General features: G+C 37.9%; 1 protein-coding gene across 2 annotated transcripts; it reads right to left on the minus strand.

The window, feature by feature from the left end:
• Positions 1-1,049: 1,049 nt before the first annotated feature.
• Positions 1,050-24,718, minus strand: LOC148871383 (protein IQ-DOMAIN 5-like). Of its 2 annotated transcripts, none has more exons than XM_088970982.1 (7): positions 24,152-24,718; positions 13,313-13,430; positions 11,519-11,767; positions 8,346-8,573; positions 6,623-6,736; positions 2,130-2,556; positions 1,050-1,644 (listed from the first exon to the last, which is right to left on the minus strand). In XM_088970982.1, the coding sequence occupies exons 2-7, from the start codon at positions 13,394-13,396 to the stop codon at positions 1,499-1,501; spliced, it is 1,248 nt and encodes a 415-aa protein (XP_088827108.1). In that variant the 5' UTR covers positions 13,397-13,430; positions 24,152-24,718; the 3' UTR covers positions 1,050-1,498. The 2 variants fall into 2 exon arrangements, with proteins under 2 accessions (XP_088827108.1, XP_088827109.1); XM_088970983.1 differs by lacking the exon at positions 24,152-24,718 and adding an exon at positions 23,445-23,711.
• Positions 24,719-25,960: the final 1,242 nt, after the last annotated feature.

Consider the following 25,960-nt stretch of genomic DNA (forward strand, 5'->3'; position numbering starts at 1 on the left):
CCTCTATACCATAGTTTGTATTTTTCTAAAACACCCTCTATAGTTTAAAATCGTGTTACTCAATTGATATTCCATGAGATGATAGTCAAAAATAATAATTTTAACACTAATGTTCATTTGAATAAATGTAATTAAAAGAAAATGAAAATGAATATATTAGAGCAATCACTCCATCTAATCTGGCTCTCTTTAATCAATTTTGTTTTTTATATGTAGAAATAACAATCATAGGCTCATGCCCTTTGAACATTTTCCACTCAGTTTAGGTGATCATGTTATTATTATTTTCATATGGAAAAACAAACAATTCTTAGTGAAAGGGCAATTAAGTAAAAGGATGGCAAACTACAGAGAGTGTTTTAGTAAAATGAAAATCATATGGTAGGTTTAAGTAAACTCACTAAACGACAACGGATGTTCTAGGTTTAACAAAATTAGTAAATGTACTTATAATAAATTACATCTGATCATTAAGTAGACATTTGTTATTTGGTGATACACCGACACACATAAACACAGGAGAGGGAGGCCAGTCCAACACCGGCTTGTAGTCAGGTAGCAGCAACCATCGTCTACTGGATACTGCCCTCTGTTTAGTGAGTTTAGTCTTCTACTTTCTTTGGCTTTTTAATAAAATTTCCAAACTTGAACGGCTGAAAATGACCTTTGTCTTGTCCACTCTTAGAACATTTTATGTGATTTTAGTTAGAAGACCGTACACAGTGGTGAGACCTTGGATTTGTTGCAACAGAACTGCACCAACATTAAGGTACAAATTAATTACAATCAAATTCAACTGGGAATATCCCAGTGGTTCCAAACCGGAAGACCTACATGCATCAAAATACCAATAATAGAATGATAACGCCCAGAAAGAAATTGAATTATACACTACTCTATGGCGGGCCCTGACCTTCTGGGCATGGGACACTTGGCAAGTTAATGTATTTCACAGGGATCCTGGCTCAAGCACTTCTATAAAATAATGGAAAATCTATGATACGGTCGTTTGAATTCTGAAAATCCATCGCCCACTGGGGTCTGATTGATAGTTTAGCAAACCCATTAAATGCCATTAAACTAAAAGAATCAGCTCAGATCCGCAAGAATGAATGCCCCACTGAAACCATGCCATGGGCCAATAACAATCAATGAAAAATCAATTGCCAGGACTCGAGGATCAGATGGCAACAGTTGATGACGGAGGTGAACTCATCTTTTGGTCCCCTTACAGGTTCTGAAACTCAATAAACAGTTACAACTTGCAACACCAAATTAATAATTACAACAGCCATAACCAATTCCCTTTATATTATCATTGCAGGTCGAAAATCAACCTGTATCCTCACTACTGCTACAGCAACTCCATCAGTATTGTTGCACCTTCCCGGATGAAAGAACCTCTAATTATATATACACAAACCAAGATGACAACAGATGATCATCTCCTCTTGTCTCGGTTTTTGGAATACATCTTCAAATTGAGTATTCAAATCTGTTAATCAACTCCTTGTGTAACAGTATCAGTGGTGTTTGGATCATGTCTTTCATTAAACCTGGATTTTTCCTTGATAGTCTTTTGTGCGACGACTCCCCTGTTGACAGCAGTTCTACTTGGATGCCTGGCTGTTTGTGCCCCGAGCCCTGTTGGTGATTATACCAAATCAAGCAATCAAAAAAAAAGTGCACAATTATTCTGATTTAACGATTAATCTGTGGAGATGTAATTAAATATAGTTGCTTGCATAAATAATGGCAGCAAATGTAGTTGAACCATATTGCTTCCCGCATGGGTTACTAGAAGAAAAACATGGCAATCTGCATATTACAATTTGAACAGAATGCATTCCTCTCGTCCGGGAAAAAATAAAAAGAAAATTGTAAAATTGAGCATTTTATCCAATCTACTGGAAACCATAAATGCTCTATATCTTCCAAGTGCACATATGTTAGAGCCAAGTTAAAATATATTGGACCAACCTGATCCAAATGCAGGTACTCCAAAAGAGAACAAATGGACTTCTTGTCAATTATATTGCAGTCTGAATTTCAATGCGGTTTTATGCATGGACAGTTTTAAGCACGGAAAAAATCATGGAACAAATCATCCAGATTAAATATATACTTACCACTTGATGGAAGAGACAACCGCTTCCTTGCCTGAGAATCTTGTTGAGTTGGTCTCTCTTTAGGATTGCTGTATGAACGAGGCCCAGTCCCAGAAGGTCTTGAACTGGCTTCTCCAATCCGCTCCTCCTGAGATGGCTTAGGTTTTGGTTTTCCATCAGAATGAGATGTAGCTGTTTTCTGAGTGTTTGATTGTACATTTGACAAAATAGATTTCTTCCCAGCAGATCTGGATTGGACTTTGGTGCCATTCTTTTCTTCTGTTGATCCATTCTCATGGATTATCACTCCATCTCTGACATTAATGTCAAGAAACCGGTTCTCCCACGGACGAACTGCCATCCATCTCTCCAACCAGTTCCAACCCCAGTTGTTTTTATCCGGTTCAAACCCTGCAGGGGCCGACTGCTGCCTGGGTCCTGCCTGCCACTGTAGGAAAAGAGATGTACAACCATCAGTAAGGAAACATAAAAGTAACAGGATAAGGTTCCAAGGGAAAGCATATGTGAGTTACACATCAAGAAAGGAACAATGCTCTAAAATTAATAGGACTCAATTCATCTTTTAATTGCATAGCCACCTATTCAAGGGACCCGGATTCCTCATGTATAGCATAGAAAGAATAGGAAGGAAAGAAAGTAATAAAACAGTGAAGAGATTTAGGCTGTGTATGATTTGAAAGAAAAGGTAGGGAAAGGAAGGGAAAGGTAGAGGGAAACCTGGTGTTTTAAAAGCGCAAGGGACAATTTGTGCCTGAAGCACAAGGTGCGTGCATTTTTTAAGCAAGGCACAAAAATACAAAAAAAAAAAAAGTCAGAAATTCAAAAAATTCAAAAAAGAATGCAAAAAATCAACAAATATTAAACATAATATTAATAAAAATATAAACTTAAATTTTAAAATAAATGTTTTAAAAAACCTATTATCTAAAATTAAAATACATAGACAGAACATGTAAAGTGTATTCAAATGAAAATTTAAAAATAAAAAACAAACATATAAAACAAGCATGTAAAACCCACAATATCTTTTTTTCCTCAATACATTACTTCAAGTGGATAATGTGATGTAAAACATATTACATTCCTAATTCTATGAGCTGCCTTTGTGCTATGCCCCTCGAGGCAAGACCAAACAAGTCCATCTTAGGGTCTTAAATTCTTAATTCTCACACAAAAAAAATAATGATTTTATAATTTTAATCGCCTTTTAAGAAGATATTTGATTAGGATGAATGAATGAACAACATTGTGTGAAAATTAAGAATTTAAGACCCTAACATGGATTGTTTGGCTTGCCTCAAGGGGCATGGTATCTGCCTCTGGCCCAGCCGCTAGGTTCAAAAAAAGCAAAAAAAGTGCAAAGTTCTAAAAAGGCACACCAGGCGTGCACCTTTTGAAAATGCTGTGCCTAGGACCTAGGCGACGCACATACCCTAAAATGCGTCTCACCTATGCACCTAGGCACGCCTTATAAATCACTGAAAGCTGTACAAGGTTTGTACAGTCCCTACCTTTTCCTTCAAACCAAACACAGCCTTAGTGATTAGTCAACTTACTAACAGGGCAATATCTATGATGCAAGAAAGATATGATACCGGAAGAACTTTGACCAATCAACCCCCCCTCCCCAAATGATTTTTGTTGAATACCAGCTAATTGGTTACCATTTTTTATGATACCGGTTGATTGGTTATAAGTTTTTCAGGTATCATGCCTTTCCAACATCATAGACAGACTTCTAGTAACAGAGATCAGAGAAAAAGGTTATATGAATTTCCAAAACAAATGATAATGAAAGAAATAAATTAAGAGAGAAGCTACCTACACCAGATACTGGAGATGTAGTACCATCAAGCAACAACAGCTGAGAAAAGGAAGTAAACACACATAGATATCCAGTCATGATTTGAAACCCCACAAGCAACAACACATGTAGGAGACTGAGACCCTTTACCAAAAAAGAAGACTGAGTCACTAAGATGAATGCAAAGCAAGACAAGCATTACTTGACTTAGCCAGACTGGTAATGTCACTTGATGGAGTCAAATGAAAGAATTTTTTCATGCTCTTCAAGGGTAATAGGCACTCGCTTCTCACATAGCATTTCCAATTAGATCCTCTGTGGTGACAGCGTGATTAGCCCAGTTAGAAGATGGGCCATAAAGGTGATAGCAAAAATTGACTATATGTCCACCTAACCTACAATAAGAACACTTTTGAGGACCACCGCGACCTCCTCTGCCACATCCTCCCCCTAAATCTTAACCACTACCACATCCTATACCAATAGTTCAAGGAGCACGACCTCCTCTAGTACCACATCTATCATCATGCAACCTACATCCTGCACCCGAAAAAACAACTAGAATTAAATGCCAATAATAATAAGGCATCACTTTATACAAGGGAAACCTCCAAAGTCTACAAATGCAAAGAGGGATTTATACTCGATCAAATCAAAGACTTATTTGAGCCACATCCAAATGTTCCAACAGCTGTACCGGTGTACCCTCAAATTTATAACAAGAGGTTGGTACACAACTCATTCCTCAGGTTTTCAAAGCAACATAACACTCTTCCATACTTCTGTCACTGCTAAAGAAAAAATATTCATAAAATTGACACAGCCTAGTGACAATATTCTGCCCAGAAAACAATCTTTGAACATGTTCCCAAATCTCCTTTGCAGTATCCAAAATCATAAGATTAATGCTAATCTTGAGATTGATACGATTCCATAACCATGTCATTATCTGTACATTTTCTTGTACCACCCATTAAATCCATTAGAATTAGCCTTGAATTTAGAACAACTTAAATATTTTAGTTTTCCTTTGGCTGTAAGAAAACTTGTTTAGATTTGGCCTATGGTACATTATTTTCACCATGTATTCTGGCCCGATAGGGGTGGGGGACTTGCTTAGAGTAGAAGTGATGGCCCTCCTTTAGGGGCTCAAATTGGCTAAGCAATTGAGCATTCAACAGTTAGAAGTGGAGGGAGACTCAAAATTAGTAGGCAGGCTGCAAACAAATAGTTTGGGAACATGGCCCCTTAGAGAACCTGTAAGGGAATTATTGAGACTCATAAGGGAGCTGGGTGCACATGTTAAATTGACTAGGAGGTCAGCAAATGCTTTAGCTGATAATCTAGCGAAGTATGGTGTAAATCGGGAGTCTTTGTTTTGGGCTGTTTTGTAATTTGATTTATGATGAGGGGTCACCTTTGTCCCTGTTGGTGACAGTTGTATTTTTACTTTTAAGCTAATGAAAGTTACCCTCCCTATCAAAAAAAATAAAAAAAAAAAGAAAATCTCCATTCATCAAGTCTTTAAACCACCACAAGATGTTATCCCTTCCAAAAACAATTTCAGTACTGATTTCTTTGAAAAACAAGCACTGAGAAACACACCATATAACAATACAACTTTAATATATATATATATAAAAAACTGGTCCTTTACAGAAACACCTGAGAACTCTGATCAGAAATACATGCAGCCTAGCATAACTGCCTTCACGAAGTACTTACACCAAATTAACCATGGGACATATGCAAATGCAAGGTGAGGTTTTGGTGAACATGGAGAATAGAGAGACCAGATCGCAGGTTACTAAATGTGCTCCAATAGCATGTAATGTAAACTGCAGTCAGACATGAAATAAATTGGGAAAAGAAAGAGAGCAGAGAAGAGAAAGAGGTACGCATATTAGGATACCTGAGTACAAGTACAATGATCAGAATACCCCACTTAAATAATTTAGATTGATGGAAATACCTTGCCGCCTACTCTACTCCATATACATTTATATTTCTAACAATGGACAACTTAAATCTGGCATACATAGTAAAAATAGCTACTCAAGCCCCAACCCAACACACCCCAAATTGGTTAGGATCCAGGTTTAGCAACTAAGATTTCAAGGCAGGCTTGGCTTAAATTATCAAAAAAAAAAAAAAGTTGGACTTGTCTTAAACAAATCAAACCGAGTTAGTTGCACTCTCACTGTGCAATTCACTGGTTAAAGACCTTAGAACACTTCCATCATTTCTCCTTTCCAGATTAATGGAGAAATTGGTCAAAAGTAGCAAGGTGTTCATCTAGGGTGGGGTGGTAGAACCCTGAGAGCAAATGCTTTGGCTGATGGTTTAGCTAAGCAAGGGACAAATAGGGAAGTCTTGTTTTGGGCTCAGATGTAATGCTTGTTTTACTTTCTAGTTTCCTTGTAATCAGTTGAGAGAGGCTGCAAGGGTTGTTGTATGAGTTTAAAGCTCCCTATTATCTTTTGAAGTAATAAAATTTTTCTTTATTCATAAAAAACATATGATTTTTTTGAGTTAAGAAAACCAATACTACCAAACACTGGATATGGCACTGAACAGAATGGAATGGTGAAACAGGATGATGAATGCATAACTTGGATATTCTGAGGCATTTGTCTGCCAATTGACAGTCATTGCGTTAAGTTAACTGATCAAGTTAAAAAAAAATCACCTGATGAGCCAGAGCATATGCCATGGCTCTCTCACGTTTAGCTGCAGCCTCTTGCCTCTTTATTAGCTTAGCTTGAATATCTTCCACAGACCCAATACTATCACACCATCCTTCCTGCATTAGGGTATCAAATCAAATCAAGTAAGAATTACACAACTAGATGAACAATAAGGCCACGGCTCAAAATTTAAGTCTACAAGTTGACAGAGAAATTTTACATCCACCAACTACATGATTAGAAACCGTGCTCCTTATCAACACACACACACAAATACAATAAAAGAAAACATAGAAAGTTGCATGGCTTAATCTTTTATGCTTCTGAAGTTCTGTTAGTGTTTCATTACTTGCTCATGCAATGTACTCAATGGTACACTTATAGCATTGCAACTATTCCATGAAGAGGCACTTGCTTAGGTAAAAATATTTTAGTAAACCTTCTCTTTCTCGATATGATTATTAAGCAACTCTATCATGCTGGTACAACATAACCCCTTCCCAACTATTTAATGTAGGCTAACAAATCCATCATGGTGGTTATCGAATATCAAAGAATTGCAAGAGGCAAATAAATTATCTCTTTGAAGCAAAATCCAAGATCAAGGTTTGACCCCGAGGTTCAAAATCTTGATACACCCTAATACGTCAGACAGTGCATCTCAGGTGTTTCAATCACAAACCTCCCATTTTTTTAGTTTTTTTCAAAAATAGGTCAAGGGGTCGGTCTTAAGCCTGCCTACCCCTTGAAACTGGTTGAAAGCCCAAAAGAGCATTATTTAGATTATCAATGGCCTACTGATACAATACGTATCGGCAAATACATTGTGAAATTTCGATCCTTGGTTGAGTCAATAGCGAGAGAGACCAACACTTCTCCACTTTTCTCTATTTAGGAGGTTGTGTGGGAGTTGTAACTCCCCCAACACGTTGGGGAGTTGTGAGCATTTACTTAACTATGCACAACTCCTCAACCTTCCCTCTTTTTTATGTTGGATCAGATCAGGTCGACCCATCATGGGCACCCTAAAACCTGGATCCATTTTCCAACATCTCTCACTCGCACCTGATGAATCTAGCGATGCCCAACCAGCCTTGGTGAAATCCTTACCCCAAAACTGGATCCATTTTCTAGACCAGTTTGCATGCCCACCTTTATTCCCTGCCCTCTTAATTTCTTGCAAACATTCATTGGCAATCAAACACCGAATAGTAACAGTTATCATCAATTCCTAACACGATAAATCATAGGACCCTAATTAAACAAACTGAAACAACAATATAATAATAATTTCATAATCTCCCAAAATAATTATAATAAAATAGTGGTAAACAACAAAAATAACAATTCAGATATTACTCATGCAAGGAGATAAAGAAAATAAGGAACTTCAAGCAACCATGATTGATACAACATAAACAAGCATCATTGTTCAAGAAACTGGGGGGAAAGAATATGGTTAGTTTTATAATATACTTGGATAATATACCTCTAATTAAACAAACTGAAACAACAATATAATAATAATTTCATAATCTCCCAACATAAGTATAATATAATAATAGTAAACAAAAAAAATAGCAATTCGGATATTACTCATGCAAGGAGATAAAGAAAATAAGGAACTTCAAGCAACCATGATTGATACAACATAAACAAGCATCATTGTTCAAGAAAATGGGGGAAAGAATACGGTTAGTTTTATAATATACTTGGATAATATACCTCTATTTCTCTAACACGAGCCTCATGTACAAGTTGCTGCTTAAGTTTCTGCTCTTCCATTTGGCTTTCCAATGCCATACGAACACGTCGTGCTCGGACACGAGCTTGAACTCTCACCAAGGCTTGCATGCAACGAAGGGTTATTGCAGCTTGCTTTCTTACAGCATGACCCCTGACAAGGGCTTGAAGCCTTACCAATCCTTTCAGAGCTCGCAATGCTCTTCTAGCCTGAGAAATAAAATCAGGAAAACAAGAACTGAATTTCTATTTCAATATTATCATGCTGAAGACAACTGAAATTTCCAAAAAGAACAAAAGAAAATTAGTAAAATAAGATGAGCAACATAAGGTTTTAGCTAGCTTAGATGTTCCTACAAGTGTCTAAAATAAAGTTGTAATGATGATAAGACTCTGACTAATAACCAAAAGGCAATTTAGAGGCAAACTTTGTAATGGTATTTGATAGTAAGATTCTTAATTAACAACCAAGCTACATCGTAGTCCTATTTGGTATGATAAAGGTTTAAAAAATACTATTAACAATGAGTAATGTGTTTTTTTTTTATCAGTAACAGAAGACTTTCATTAATTAAGAAAAAGGTTTAAATACAATGGAGGGGGGGAGGTAAACCCTCTTACCTCACCCCCAAAAGGAAAATTACAGTATAGCCCCAAACAAATGACTTTTTCACACCCCCTGTTTAGCCAAAGCATCTGAAAATGAATTGGCACATCTTTTAACCCATTGGACACGCACATCCATTCCTTGAGTTAGCCACTTGAATTGCCTTCGTTCATTAATGTATGCCCATAACCCATCATTTGTCTTCTCTATCCAGTCAATTACCACTTGCGAATCTCCTTCGATAATCAGCCTATTTATATTCAGCTCCTTAGCCCTTTTTACCCCCTCCAAGAGGGCCATAATTTCTGCTCTCAATGAGTCTCCAACTCCAACTGGTCCTGAAAAAAGGGCTATTACTGAACCTGCCTTTGTTCTGAAAACACCACCAACCACTAATGGCCCTGGATTTCCTTCACTGCTCCCATCAAAGTTGAGTTTGATAAAACCTTCCATCAGAGGGTGCCACAAAGGATGAACACTGCTTCTGCGTGGAGCCGAGACTGCTATTTCCTGCCAGTTGTTCACAATGGTCTATATTGGAGCATCATCAAATAGGTTCATTGTTTTTACCCATTGTGCTACCCTCAACATAATCACTTCTATAACTGTGCCTTTCTTTTTCAGTAAATATCCTTTGGTTCCTTTCCTCCCAGATTGTCCAACAAACTGCTGCCCTGGTGCACCTACATAAAATTTTTCCCCTCTTTTTGATCTGGCTACCAACTGAATAGGTGAAGAAGCTTCAAATGCTTGACGGGGGAGTCCACCTACAACCAAATAAAGAGAGAAACCACTCCCAAATAGATGAAGCAAAAGGGAAGGATATACATAAATGAGAGCAAGACTCACCATTGGCTTTACAAAGGGTACACCAGTGCAGGGACAACCACCAAAAAGGCTTCTTTCTTTGAAGTTGATCACAAGTATTAATTCTTTCCAAAGCTATTTCCCAACAAAGTGCTTCATCCCTAGATGGGACCGGTCTTCCCCACACTTCTTTAGAAGGAAAGGAAATGGCAGGAGAAAGAGAGGGTTGAGCTAGGGCGTTGAAAAAGGAGGCACAACTGAAAGAGCCAGAAGAGGAAAGGGACCAAATCCAGGAATCCCCTTTTGACGGTTCTAAGAAGACCTTTTGAAGTACTTGAACCAGGGACCACACCAACTCCATCTCAGAATCTTTTTCAAAAGATACGATACGATACGCCCGATACGGGGCATATCGTATCGATACTTTAAACCATGCTTTCTTTCGGGGGTGTATCTTTTTCAAAAGATACGATACGATACGCCCGATACGGGGCATATCGTATCGATACTTTAAACCATGCTTGAGGTTTTAGACAGGTCCCCAAAACAAAGTACTGTTGTTGCATCTTGGGGGGGAAGGAGCTTCAAGAAGATGATAGACCATAGGATGTTATATTGCTAATTCCTTCTTGTACTTCTGTTCATGTGGAGATAAACTAAAAGTGCTGTGGATTCTTTGGCCTCCTACCAAAGAAGATTAGGTCTTCCTTTCATTCGTCCAGCTCCTTGTATGGTAGGTACATCATAAGGAAGGTTATGAGTATAACTATTACTGCATATAGATTCCTTTTCATGTAAATCTGGATGCTCCAGGTCCAAAACTGCCACTTCATTTCCAACATTTTTTCTTGTAATAATATTGAGTGCAAATACTTTGGAGATGCACAAGGGCAAGTTCTTTAGGCACTATAGGAAGAGAGGAACTCCAGGATATTTAAGGATTCATCTCACACCAAAGAGGCTTTGACTGAGAACATAACAGTGAAGATTGCTCATTGGCTGAGAAGTCTAAGTCTGTTCCAAGCATTTTCAGTAAATGACATTGTTAGAAGCTGGCTACGGGTTGCTTCTACATCAACAAGAAGGGTGCCAAGGATAATGAGTTGGATTCCTCCACTGTCAACCCAAATAAAACTCACTTTATTAGTTGTAGCATTGAGAAATCCAGGAAAACTGAGAATAGGAGCTTTCAGAAATCAAGGACAAACAATGGGAATATTTTCTGGACTGATGGGACAAGGAGACTCAACCAGAGAAGAATTATTAGCTGTACTACAAGGGTTGAGAATGGCAAAACAGCTATTGTGGTAGGAGATTCTAAGGTGATCATAAGCTGGCTTCTTAATGATACTCTAGGAACATGGCAGCATAGAAATACAACAAAAGAGGTAAGGAGCTTAATCAGGGAGTTGGGAGCATCTTTTTTCTGAACTCATCAATCAGCAAATAGTTTAGTGGGTTCCTTGGCTAGATAGTAGATACTGTGTAAATCACGGTGAATTATATTGGGGAATCACAAATATAACATAAATAGAAGCATAGGATGGGGCAAACAACCTTGAATTATTGGGGTGTTCTGCACAACCTTTCTGTAATATACTATTCTTATTTCAAATCAATAAAATAAAATTGGAAGTTACCAGTCAAAAAAAAAAAAGATTTGAGTCTAAAGGAAGAGTTTTTCAGATATCAACAAAATAACAAGTGATTGCTATACAATCAAAGATAGAGGTTCCCATACCAGAAATCCTCTAAAAGCTGTCTGGATAAGTGTGGCAGCCCATTCTTCTTTCATATTCTTTTCAATGTGTACCGTTGTCTGTACTTGTAATGAGCTGGCAGGGGAGCTCGCACTCTCTGAGTTTGATTGGCCAGTAGCACCCCTACTCAGCTGAGCTGTATTCTGGGCAAACTCATCATTAAGAATGTCACTATCAATCTCCACAGACTGCTTTCTCCGGTGCCAAAACCGGCTACCAGTTGCTGTCTTCTGCATCACCCAAGAATGAGATAGAACCCCAAAAAAGGAAAAAGGATGACAAAAAGAGATAATAAAATTATTTATCAATTTATAAATCCCTTAAGAAGTTTGACGAGCTGTCTAAACAACTCAAGCAAGATGTAGTCCCTTTGGGAGTGGAACCATATGAGCCTTATAGGTCCCTCTAGCAAGTCTTTCTGCTAGGACTTCTTAGCAAATGAGGGAAATTGACAATCTAAGCAACATACAAAAGATGAATAACACTAAATATTCAAGGAGAAACAAATGCCATATCCAAGTTTAATCCTACTAACTAATTGCTCAAATTTTCCATTATATCAATACAACAGCCATAGTTGTCAAGGCGACACCTAGGCGGGCACCTAGGTGACAAGGCGCCCTTGGAGGCACGCCTCGCCTAATTGCCAAGTAGTTTTCTATAGTGTGTTATAAAAAACTTTTATTTTCCTAATTTTTTTACTAAAATATTCATTTTGTGTGTTAATATACTAATTTCTTTTTATTATTTTCTTATTTGTTAGGGTTTAATCAACACAAACATTGCTAAATGCTGTACTGAACCCTCAAAGACTTCAAAACCGGAACCCTATAAGCAAGGAAGAATATAAAATGTTGTCCAATCAACACATTTTCTTCTTCTTCCACCTTTTCTTTTCTTCTTTTCCTATAACAGAAATAGGGGTTCAGCCCCTATATTTTTTTAATTTTCTTTTCTTTCTTCTTTTTCTTCTCATGAATATGTTGGAATATGTTGATTTTCTATACTTTAACATGAAGCTTATACTTTTCTTATGAAAATTATGGATATTTATTAAGGAAATATGATTATGGAACCTAAGGAACTACCATAGGATACGTGTTTTTACTTAAAAAAATCCTTCGCCTAGGCAACTAGGCACAAGGCGCCCCCCCTGTCGCCTAGCCTCGCCTTGGCACCTTGAAAACTATGAGAACAACCAGTAAATATAGGGAATAGACATTGCACAGGCCAAGTCTTGAGAATTCAAGCAGCATATCAAAAGTGTTCAAATTAATGAATTCAGTTAGAAGCAAGTGCATAAGAATGCAACTCTTTTTCATATTCCATTCAATTGTCACCGTTGTGCATATAAGAAACTTCCAGAAGTTGAACATGATTCAGATTCTGGATTCTCAGCAATCCACTAGGAAAAACAACTTGTCCAAGTCAATGTGTATGTCACAAGATTCAATTAAGATTATATGCTTTTGCATCAACGAGCACATTGATCTGGTCACTGATCACCTTAATGGCACTTTGCTCAGCAAGAATCAAGTAGAAAATGAAGAGAGACATCATTCAAGGGTGACAATTTGTGAACTATAAGTTCTTAATTTAATAATTTACATTAGAAAAGAGACCCTAAAAAAAATGAAGCAGCATCCAATTGTACTTCTACAGAGTTTCCGAATGCCATAAAAGATAAGAGCAGCTTGAACACTGTTTTGGTTATTCAAAAAGGATGAAATTCATGTTAAGAACATAAGACATATGCATAAGATTATTCTACTCACATTTCCTTCCTTCTCTGAAGATTGTGGCTTTTCTGATTTTCTTAAACCAACCAATGTTCTAAGCCACTTTCCAGAGCCGCCCATAATGCCAGTCACTATAGATTTAACAAATCAACACCTGCCACATAAAAACATCAAAGAGATTAACACTTGTCCAGTATTGTACATATATATCTCAATTTTTTTTATAATACAGATAAAATTCGTGTATAGTCTCAGTTTCCCAGCCCGGAAGAGTAGAGACAAGAAAAAGGTCATAAATAGGTATGTAAAACACTAAGCTACCTTCTTTATTAATAACCAGATCAAACAGTATTATTAATCAGTTATCTTACCCAAATACAGCAGTACACAGCTGGATAGAGTATTGGATATGAAATTTACACTAAAAATTGAAGCATCTGACACAACACAGCACCCTTGCACAGGTATCCGGGTATCATAGTTAATCAGGAAGTTGAAAGAAAGAATACTAAAATCTAATTGTCCCAAAAGAAAAGCCAGAAACTAAGCCTTCCGAAAACAAAGCTATCTAGAACTAGTTAGTCCAAAAGAACTAATGAAAAGGCAACTAACATTTTGTAACAGTGGGAAGGTTGTACCCAATATACAACTCCACCCTCTCTAGTCTCTACCACATTTCTAGCTAGACAGTTCACTAGAAAATTTGGTCACCTTCAACAACTTTCTGAAAAATGCTTTTACACTAGATGCCAGAACTCTAGCTCAACAGCATAATGTCTGAATATTCAAGGGGCTTCACTTCACTTCTTGCTCCTGTGAGTAACCTTCAATGCCAGATGCTGAAAACTAAAATGCAGCCATAAGCCAAAGGCCTTAAACTAAGGCTCTTACCTATAAATCAATAACAAATCCCAAGTATATAGGACTCAAATACACAAGCGTTTTTTTTTTTTTTTTGATAAATAACAGGAAACTTTCATTAAAGAAAGCCTAGCTGCCGAACTGCAGCAGGCCTCAAAGTACAAAGTAGATGGAGACAAAGAGAAAACAAACAATACACCAAAATCTATACAACAAAAAAGAAACACAAGAAGCAACAAACCAGGATCTTTACCTAGTACAACCCAGCCCCAGGCAACCCCATTCTAATACCTCTTTCCCCACCCCTGCTCTTGCTAAAGCATCTGCCACCATATTTGCACTCTAGGAACCCAATTGAATGAGGAATCACAGTTTGATAGTCCCCTTCTCCTACAACATATTTCCACACCTGCTGTTGTATCAATTCTAAACCTTGATTCAGTGCTAACAACTCTGCCCTCGGAGAGATACCCTCTCCTGCTGGGCCTGTAAAACTGAGAATAACAGTGCTTTGCTGTTCTCTTACAACACCCAGACGACCCTAGGTTCCCCAGACAACACCCATCAAAACTGAACTTAATTACACCCGCTTCAGGAGGATTCCAATCCAGCACTCTTTGTTGTTTTCTAACCTAAAAAGCAGCCAAAGTTTGCCATCCCCTCAGCAAATCATTCATGGAAACTCCCTTGAATTCCTCTATTCCTAGTGTCCAATGCGTCACCCTAATTGTTGTTAACTCTAATATCTCTTCAACAGACTTGCAGTTTTCCTCAAACAGTCTTGCATTTATTTCAGCCCACAACCCCCACAAAGTTGCCCCTCTCAACACTTCCAAAGGACCTTTTGTCTCTGAGTAGTAAAACTAATTGAATCTGTCTTGAACAGGTCCACAACCTCCCTTGGTGCAACCCAACTCTTCCCCAATAAAGATAAAAAAATGCTTCCATGATTGATCTGCAAAGAGACAGAGCAAAACCAAGTGGTTGGTGGACTCCCCACTCTTCAAGCACAACACACACACATGAGACAAGTGTCAGTTCTTCCATTTCTTTTGAAGCCTCTCTTGGTATCTATGATTTGGTTGGCAGTTTCCTAACAGAAAATCTTGACTTTTGGGCAAATCAGACAAAACCACAATTCTCTAGAAGGAAAGGAAGGAGACTCAAGTGTAGGAAGAAAGGTTCTAAATAAAGAAGCACAAGAGTAAAAACCTTTAACATTGGGTGACCAAACTCTCTCATCACACACTGAAGGGAAAGCTGCACATCTTTGAGTAATTCAAGCAAACACAGGCTTCAAAATCTCTTAGAGGTCTTCTTAAACCCAAATCCCATACCAACCCAGTATTTCCCAGGTTACCATTTCAGCTAAAGTTTTGTCTTTGAAGTTGGATAAGTTATAAATTCGAGGAAAAGGGAGACAAAAAGGAGAATGCCCCCTCCACAGGTCCTCTCAAAACTTCACCTTTCATCCTGTGACGGCATCATATCTCATATGTTGTAAAAAAATTGGCAAGTAAAGACAGATCACTTTCGAGGGGCTTCTACACTAGCCACCCTAGCTAGTCCAGTGTCCCAAGCATTTGGGTGTACCCCATAAATGCTTTTAATAACTGATGCCACAATGCTTAGTCTCCTTAGGGAATCTCTGTAATTAATCTTCCTATCCCCAAACCCCCCGTTCTCTAGATTTACAAATCCCACTTCAGGAGATGGTTTTTATGAGCACCCCCACCTGAATCCCACAGAAAGTTCCTCATTAGCCTTTCCATTTCTTGCACCACTTTAAGAGCTTTAAAAACTGACAAAAAGTAAGTTGGAAGATTAGAAAGAGTAGACTTAATTAAAGTGACCTGACCCCCTTTTGAGATATAATTCTTTTTCCATGAAGCTAACTTTTTCTGAAATCTCTCTAACACCCCATCCCAAAACTCCTCTCACTAGGATCCCCTCCCCCCCAAGGAAGTCCCAAGTATTTCGAAGGACACTCTTGGGTTCCACACCCAAGAACAACGGTACATCCTGCAACTCCTCCCTTGTCAAATTAATCCCCACCAAGCTACACTTTGCTAGATTCACTTTCAACCCTGAGACTTTTTCCACAATCTCCAAAATCATCCTAATAGTTCTCACATCCTCTACATTCCTAAATTCTCCCAAAATTAATGTGTCACCTGCAAACTGTAAATGAGAGAGCACTTGATTCTGTCTCCCTACCCTAAAACCTTGAAACAAATTCCTCTCATCTGCTCTTTTAAACAATTTTCTTATGATTTCAGCCACCAAAGTGAACAACAAAGGAAACAAAGGATCCCCCTGTTCTTTTTTTATAACAGTATGATTCATGTCCTGCCATTCAAGAGGATAGCACGCAAGGTAGAAAAGCAGTAAACTTCTGACCGGTTCCAACTTTCTATTTATATTTTATATGCTTTCCTCTGGCCTAGGTGATCCTCATACAAGGCATTCCCATGAGGCCCCACTTCATGCTAGAGAATCTCCAACCGTGGATGAGGTAGGGATAATTACAGAAGAAAAAGAAACTACAAAATGAAGCTGCTAACAGAGGAAGCAGAGATTGAAAATGAAGTAGAAGAGAATGATTTTGAGGTTGGGGATGGCCAATCAAAAGAAGTGATAATTGATGAAACACATACATTAAAGAGACAATCTGAGATAGAGGGGATTGTAAACAAAGAAGTAGAGGCAAGTAAAATACTGGGTCTATTCTTTTTGGGGAGTGAAAAGTGTGCAAGGAAGGTGGTTAGAAAACTGGAAGAGAAAGGTCTGAAAAAAGATAAACTGGAGAATGAAACCTTCAAGAGAGGTATAGAATGGTCAAGAAATGGGTAGAAAGGAGGCTGCAAGTCAGATCTTTTAAAAGAATGCAATTTTGGAACTTATGAGGATCAATACAAGCTCTAGGGACAGAGGAAGTGACTAATTCAGCCCCTACCAAAACCAAGATTAGTCCCATCTGGTCTCCTCCAGCTTCTGGATTTATCAAGCTGAACTTTAATGGAAGTAGCGAAGGTAACCTAAGGCCTTTCAGAATTGGAGGAACTTTTAGGTATGAGGGCGGGAAAGTCATTGCTCCATTTTCCGGTCCTATTGGTGTTGGTGATTCACTTCAAGCTAAGATCTTGGCAGTGGTGGAAGGAATGAAGAAGGCAAAGGAGCTGAGTTGTCACAATCTTATTGTTGAAAGGGACTCAAAACTGGTTATAGAATGGCTGCAAAAAGAAGAGAATGGTCTATGGAAGTTTGCTAATGAAAAAAGAATGTTTAACCGGCTAGAAGAACAAGGTTTGGAAATTCAGTTACAGTGAGTAAAAAGAAGTGTTAATTCCTTTGCAGATATTCTTGCTAAACAAGGGGTGGGAAGAACTATTGTTTTGGGCTATTTTGTAATTTGAGTTGTTATTGTTTTCTAGCGGAGGGTTTAGAGAGTTTACCCCTCCCCTAGTCTCCTTTGTACTCCCCCTTTTTATTGGAAACGGTAACTTCATTAAGATACAACTATCAACCCCTGAAATAAGGTATTGAGCCCAAGTAATCTGAATTACAAAACTGCCTAGAACAAGCTTTCCCTCACAGTCCCCTATTTGGCTAAGGTATCAGCTAGGCCATTAGCTGGTCTTCTTGTCCACTTGAAGCAAGCACCAATCTCCTTTGTTATATTGAGGATTTCCCTTATGGGCTGTCTATAAATCCATGCTCCCAACCAGCCTGATTGCAGCCAATCAATTAAAAATTTAGAGTCTCCTTCTCTCTCAACTTGGTGTAAACCCAATTGTTTGGCAAATCTTACACCTTGAAGCAAAGCCATCACCTCCGCTCTCAATGAGCCCCCCACTCCTATTGGCCCTGAAAACATAGAAACAGTTCTCCCATCTCCATCTCTGAATACTCCCCTATACCTGAAGGACCCAGGCTACCTCTAGAGCTCCCATCAAAGTTCAACTTTGTTCTTTGTTGTGTTGGTGTGGACCATAGTTCCTATACAATAGGTATTGTTGGATTTTGTCATGTCTAAGGATTTCTTTTTTATTTTTATAAGTTGTCATGTGTAGGGATTTAATATATTTGACTCTGGATTGGTCTAGAAGTTTATTTGTTGAGTTGTAGGATTGAGGACCCAATTAGATCAGTCATGCGTCACGATAGGTTTGATAGTAATAAGTTTGTTTTTTTTTTTTTTTTGGTTGGGAAAGTTTGTCCTTTGGATTTGGTGGCTGTGAAGTTGAGGTTTTGGAGTTGAGCTATGGTTGGATGTAGTTTTTTTATTTCTTCTCTTAGGCGGCTTCCAATCACTTTTCTTTTAACGAAATTTTTATTTTATTACCAAAAGAATATGCAAAGCTACTTGTTGATCATGGAACCTACCCAAATGAGCAATTGTGGTTGGCAGTCACAGCTCTAGCTTCTCTCATCAGAACAAGGTACTTTTTCCCTTAGTAAATTTATGACCACTTGACAACCTCCTTTCTTGTGTGAATAATAATGAGAAAGAAAGAAGAGAATAGTAGAGAAAAGAGAAAGCATCAAATCTAACAATACCACATGCCTATGTCTCTTTCTAATGTTAGAGACTTTATATTAAGTATTAGAATTGCCTAAAATTATTCATCAAAAAAATTAGAATTGCCTAAAATTACAAGAGAGCGAGGGTGAGAGAGAAAGGGGGAGAGAGAGAGAGAGAGAGAGGATGCAGATTGAGATGATTTGGTCATATGCATCGAAAACTATATACAGCACCTGTTTGAAAAAAGTGATCAATTACAAGTTAAAGGGGCTAGAAGAGCCAGGGGCAGACTGAAAGAGACTTAATGGGAGTAATAAGAAATTATTTAAGCATGCATAATTAAACAATGGATATGGCACTGAACAAAATAGAATGGCGAAATAGGATTCATATTGCTGACCCCATATAGTTGGGACAAGGCTTAGATGATGGTGGAGGTGATGATGATGACAAAAAAAGACCCAAATGGAGCCGATATTACATTAAAGTTCCTGGATATAAAACATATATCCTAGGGCAGACTGAAAGAGACTTAATGGGAGTAATAAGAAATTATTTAAGCATGCATAATTAAACAATGGGTATGGCACTGAACAAAATAGAATGGCGAAATAGGATTCATATTGCTGACCCCATATAGTTGGGACAAGGCTTAGATGATGGTGAAGGTGATGATGATGACAAAAAAAGACCCAAATGGAGCCGATATTACATTAAAGTTCTTGGATATAAAACATATATCCTAGGGTAGTTCCCTAGGTTCCATAACCATTTTTCCTTAATAATTATCCATAATTTTCACAAAATAAAAGTACTAACTTTATGTTAAAGTATAGAAAATCAACATATTCATTAGAAGAAAAAGAAAAAAGAAAAGAAAATTCAAAAAACATAGAGGCTGAACACCTATTTTTTTATAGGAAAAGAAGAAAAGAAAGGGTAGAAGAAGAAGCTGTGGAAGAAGAAAATGTGTTGATCAAACAAAACTTTAAGTTCTTCCTTACCTATTGGTTCAGGTTTTGAAGTCTTTGAAGGTTCAATACAGCATTTAGCAATATCTATGTTAATTAAACCCTAACAAATGAAAATAATAATAAAAAGAAATTAGTATATAAACACACAAAAGGAATATTTTAGTTTAATAATGTCTATTTTATAATTATAATCTGAAAAAATTAAGAATATAAGTATTTTATAACACAATGTACAAAACTGCTTGGCGATTAGGCAAGGTGAGCCTAAGGGCGCCATGTTTCCTAGGCGATGCCTAGGCGCCCACCTAGGTATCACCTTGACAACTATGATAACCAAGTCATCAAGTCCACCTCTCACACATTTTCCATTCACAAGATGCACCACAACTTAACCAAGGTCAAACCACAAATACGACAATATAAGGAACACTCTACAAGAAACATTAACAACTAAAAAATAAATGGCCCTTAGACAAGACAAAGGCTCCACCCTAATCAAAACTTGTAGTTCTTTGAGCATTCTATCAAAAATATAAAAGCACAAATAATCTTGGTGATGGAAAGATTTGGACAAATTAGTAACATATATTGCCAAGTCTTCAACCAAAACAAACCAAACAACCATTTCTATTATTTAATTATCAAATTTGATGTTTTTATAGCCTCAATCACCAAAAAAAAAATATTTGGTAATACCATTGGAGCAAAGTGCACATTGAAGGTAATTCAGAAGCCAATTGTAGAATGAATGGACAGAAAGCATGCAGTTGGGGTGATCCTTGGGTTGGAGTATTCCATTTTTGCCCAGGTAAACCTATTGAGTTTGCTACTCCCTCCAATTCTGACCTAGCTACATTTGGAACTTGGGTCAAAGAAAGAATCTGAGAGACTTTGAAGTTGTTCCCTTATCTGATCTTTTGCATCTTCTTGATGGGGTATTTCTTGATTCAAGTATGGAGGATGCTTGTATATGGACCACTCACCCTTCAAGAACCTTATCTTTTTTCAAATCTTTATTTGGCTCCCTTCCTCCCGCGATACCTTTTCCAATTAAGGAAGTTTGGTGCTGTACTATTCCCCCCAAAGTTGATGCTTTTTGTTGGGAAATTTTCCATATTAGCATAAATACTTGTGACTCATTGCAAAAGAAAAGACCTAATTGATGTTTATCTCCTAATTGCTGTATCATGTGTGGATCAAATGGTACTGCCAATCACCTACCTATCTCATGTCCATTTGTCTTATGTATTTGGGGGTGAACTATCCCTGTTAGTTTGGACGAATGTTTGACCCATGAGCTGCATTGCTTTGGACAATCTAAGAAGAAAGGAATGCACATATTTTTTTAGGAAAGTTGGAGAAGCAAGGAGGCTATATTGAAAACATTATGGTGAAAGTAGCACAATGGATAAAGACTTTGGAGCTATTTGCAGATTTCACTACCAATGATGTGATGAGAAAGTGGGGATCTGTGGCGGGATTCTCCCCAAGGATGCAAAGGATGGTGAGAAGTTGGCAACCAATAGCACAAGAATACTATTTTTAGTAAAAATTACTATTTATAGTAAATTTGGTACTTAAAATAATTTCTGAAAGTTTTCTTTATAGAACTCCCATTACTACTATTTATAGTAGTTCTTATAATTACTTCTTTATGGTAAAATCACAACTTACTAAATATAGTAAAATCATATCTAATGGCAGGAACCAGAAGACGATAAATAAATTACAAGTAGGGGGATCAAACTAACAAGATGGTTGACAGAAAACCCAAAATGCCAAACAATAAATATTAACTGAATAAAAGATAACAAGAAAGAACAATAAATAAAAACCATAGGAGAATATTAGATAATCAAGAGATTTAATTAATAAATCTAAAGCTAAAGAACAAATCTGAAGGCACTGTCAACATCTTCAACATCATTGGATTTTTCTCCTTGTTGCTCTGGTATTATCTTGTTTTGATAATCAGAAAGAAGAAAGAAGACAGAAGAAATGAGAAAATAGTCTAAAAATACCACACAAGCCTATGTCCCTCTCTAATATTAATAGTCTCATTATTAATATTAGAACTAGCCAAACTTACAAAAAAGAAAGACCCAAATGAGGTGATATTGCATTGAAGTCTCTGAATATAAATGTACTTCATAAAACAATACCATTCCTCATACACGACTACACATTACAGTCTGAATACTTCAACAGTCTTCAACCTGTAAATCTGTCCAACATTCTGATAGAACAAGTTTTAAAGTTTGCACTAGAGCAAGCAGCTCTGATCTAACTGAGTACCCCATGCCAACAGATCCTGAAACGCTTAGTAGGATACTTCCCCGTTACCTTACAGCTCCTCTGATACCTGAATCACCCAAATTGTCTAAGCTGCAGCTGTCAAAGTAATATTCTTTTTACCAACTCTAGTAATATCAACTTGGCACTCCTTTGCTGTATTATAACCAAGAAAAACACACTGAAACAATTCCACCTGTTGTTTTGCTGAATGACCCCTCCAATTCCTGACAGCATTGGATTCTTTAAGGCCTCCAACTTAACATTCATAATATCCAACTCAACTGGCTGGACTCTGGAGTTGCGCACATATATCCTGGACTACCAATTCATATTAACTAGAATCATATCACCTTTTTCTATGAACAATTTGGAGCAGCATCTCATCTAACAGTAACCGTGTGAGTGAGTGAGTGAGTGGGTGAATGAGTGAGACAAACAGAGAGAGGATCCCTCCCTCCTTCCCTCTAAAATTGTATGGTTGGATTTTGAAAGTCACAGCTCTGGCCTCTCATCATGCATAAATCCTCTTATAGCAATGCGTGTTAAAACTAATTTGTTAATAATACCTCTCAAGTCTCAATACCAAACCTTTACTCATCGGCATGCCTTACCTGAAATTCTCATAAACTCCGCATCTAGGGAAGTTTTTAATGATGCCAGGAAAGCACAGCATGGCAAACCATAATGCTGAACAGAAAAATGGCTCCTAACAAGGAAATTAATATACAGAGTTACAGACAAGTCTACTTTCATTCCATCCTTGAATGAATTTCACAATTTATATATCCTCTACCACAAAGGTTCTAGTCAAACCCTAACCATAAAAAGCAACATGAAGTAGAGTCATATGCAGTGCAGGTGCAGGAATGGGAGTTGCATGAAAGATCGGTCTGTAAAGTCTTTCAGGTCAGAGGGGCCCAAGAAATGAAAAAAAATCTTAAATTAGAAATGGGACCCTAGGCTAATGTTAGCGGAACCATGTGATGCAGAGCCAAGTACAATAAACAAACCTGAGCACAAGCAAATACAAGATGTTTGAATCGCATAAAAACATGTAGAGAATGTAAATATGATAATTGTTAAAAGAAAGATCAATTTGAACAAGGCAAAATGTCAATAGAAGGCAAGTCAACAAAACCAGTTGTAGCTCAAGTAACTTTATTGTCACACTTTTAAACGGTAAGCAGCAAAAAGAACAGAAATTCTCAGCTTGTAACATCTGCTGGTTTTATGGACTGCAACTACTTCCCCATTTCCAAATCCTTTAACAAAACTTGACAGAACAGATACAGAGACTATCACCCAAGAGTATAAATTTTTTGTCCATAAATTCCTTAGGACGACCCAAATAAACTGAAATTCACGCACGTAATGTGTTAATCTATTTCCCAGACTGCATCCTCGAGAAGAACGAAATGTGGGTGACTTGTAGGACACAAGGACGAAAAAGGAAGAGCAACATAAGAAGTGGAAATCAAATGCAAAAAAATAGGGCATCAGAGACAGAATGTACCACAACAAGGAAACTCCCCATTGCTTAAGAATCAAATGGATAGTGGATCGTATAAGAACTGCATGAAAACAATGGCCTGTATTTAAATTCTATCAAGAGAGAATAAGTTTCAACCATTTGGTGACTTCATCCATTTCCGAAGCACCCATCTGTCTTTTCTTTGCCCATACTAAATATCTTCATTTATCCAGATTTTACAGAAATCCCAGTCAAATCTTCACCAACACCATCAAGACTGCAATGAAACGATCACGATCACTAAAACCCAAATTCTCACGTCAAAGACCAATTCCTAGATGCAACTGCTCTGGTCTATCCTCAAATGAAACCCACAACCCACGTGATACAAGAAACAGATGCATACGCCTAGGAGCACAAAAATAGAGTTAACAAGGAATCCCAAATCCGCCACCGACTGCCAAAAACCCAAACTCAAATACAATGAAAACAAAAACAAAAATAAACTCTCCATAACTACATTAAACCCACCAAAACCCATCCCGCCAAGTGACACGATCACAATTCACTAATCAGTACAAATGTACAATGAAGATCTACAGATCACAAGTTCAAATTTCAAATGCAGTATAAACAAGCCAAATCTAGTAAAAGTAAACCAAAAAAGCATCAAAATTGCACTCCCCAACAGATGAATGTAGTAGGAGAGGAAACAAAACATCAAAAAAGAATCGAAGACCTGAACTAACCTTGAATCATTCAAAACGCCATTACAGTAGAGCATCGAAGTGCAGCTGCGAAGTGAGAAACAACGTGGAATCAACATCGAAGAAAAGCAAAAGACGCCCTTTTTGGATCGACCTACCAATCAAATCAATGAGTCAAACTCGGTCTCTATCTGGTCGATCTTTTTCCCAAATGAATCACCTTTCGAGATCCGACCTCTTCTTCTTCCACGATCCAATTCGAAGAATCCACTCTCCCACTCAGACATGCACAGACTCTCTCTCTCTCCCTCCTCCCTCTTTCTCCTTTTACTGTGCCAACTCGTCTTCTTATGTCGCATTAAATTAGACTCTGACTCAATCACTGATCTGAGAAAAGCCGGCGAGGATGAGGGACCGCCTCGGCTAAAGTACGCTGGGGGAGCTCAGGGATTTCCGGGGCTTCACTTCACCACTCTATACTCGATACGATCATACACCCATAACCCTTTGTCTGTCGCGCATGACCACCGGCACAGATCGAGTGTGGTCCAGCCCATTATGGTTATTGGTTAGCACTCAGCTCCCTGGCGTAAGTTAGTCACCAACCTCGGAATTAAATTAAATTGTAATTTATTCATAAAAAAACTCCCGTGTCTAACTAATTTCAATTTTCAACTCGTTTGACTGGACTATTCAAAAAAATGCCCCTGTTTTCTCTTAAACTACCAAAGCGCCACTTGAATCGTTTGCCAGGTGTCAACTTTTTTATTAGATAAATAGTTCGATAGTTGCCACGTGTAAACTAGGACTGTTGAGAGTGTCAAGTTATTTAGCTAAACTTTGCAATGACAACTGTACATGTAGGGCCCTCCTGCTGTTGTCCACCGTGCAGAAATGCACGTGCCAGTTCAGGTTTAAAGAGGGGAATTATAGTGGGACACGTTGTTGCTGGGTCCCACGTAGGAGATTTCGTGTGCCAACTTGCAAACGGACCGATTTATTTAATAAAAAAACTGCCAAATAAACGAGACATGGACAACACCCAATTATTGCCACCAAGTGGTTATTTCAAGGAGGGCTGGTGATCGGTATCCGATGTACTTTGACACACCCATCTCAGTATTTAATGGGCCCGGAAGATCACCTATCGGTTCGGGTCATTATCATATCCATTTCCCATTTAGGAATCGGATCTGACGTTCGAAAGACATGACGATCGACGGTAGGATGGCGGATGGGTCTAGGGCCCATGTGTTTCAACTTTCAACCTTCAAGTACCTGAGCCCACCGATCAACGATTTCTAACCATCTGATTTGGACATTTTTCTTTATTTTATGGAACTTTTTTATGTTTCAAGGAAAATCAGTGTTTTATGACTCGGATCAGACCGGACAATTGGACCAGTCATTGAGCCAACAACACAACCCAAAGGAAAAATAAATAAATAGTTTTTGACAACTACTTTTCCAAAAATTTGACCCGATTTATGTAAGACTTGAGTGATGGTATTTTGCTATTTATTATTTATTTTCCAATTTTTATATTATTTTCCGGAGTGGGACAACCAGACCAGTTGACATGTGACCCAATGGCAAAAACGGATCTACAAGCCGTCCGGTTCTGAAAACATCGATACAGACTCATCAAACCGGTGAGTCAAGATCCTTGTCCAGTTGTCCTTGAGAGATTTTTTTTTTTTTTTTTTTTTTAGGTAAAGAGTTGTCCTTGAGAGTTCAAAGAACTCGCGCAGATATCATTAAGCCCCAGAATCATCGATGCTTCCCTTGGGCCCAAGGCCAATATTTGAACATCCTATGTTCCTTTAGAGAATCCAGTTACACTGGTTGGAC

This window comes from Nelumbo lutea, chromosome 2 (genome assembly GCF_056320005.1).
Source record: "Nelumbo lutea isolate HS-2025 chromosome 2, American lotus-T2T, whole genome shotgun sequence".
NCBI classification, from domain to species: domain Eukaryota; kingdom Viridiplantae; phylum Streptophyta; class Magnoliopsida; order Proteales; family Nelumbonaceae; genus Nelumbo; species Nelumbo lutea.

What these genes read in the sequence shown, in the direction of transcription:
- LOC148871383 (XM_088970982.1), bottom strand. Translation starts at nt 13,396, where the DNA reads ATGGGCGGCTCTGGAAAGTGGCTTAGAACATTGGTTGGTTTAAGAAAA. An exon ending in CTTCAGAGAAGGAAGGAAAT is followed by an intron (nt 11,768 to 13,312) that starts GTGAGTAGAATA and finishes TGGGTGATGCAG; the next exon opens with AAGACAGCAACTGGTAGCCG. An exon ending in CAGCTTTTAGAGGATTTCTG is followed by an intron (nt 8,574 to 11,518) that starts GTATGGGAACCT and finishes TTTATTTCTCAG; the next exon opens with GCTAGAAGAGCATTGCGAGC.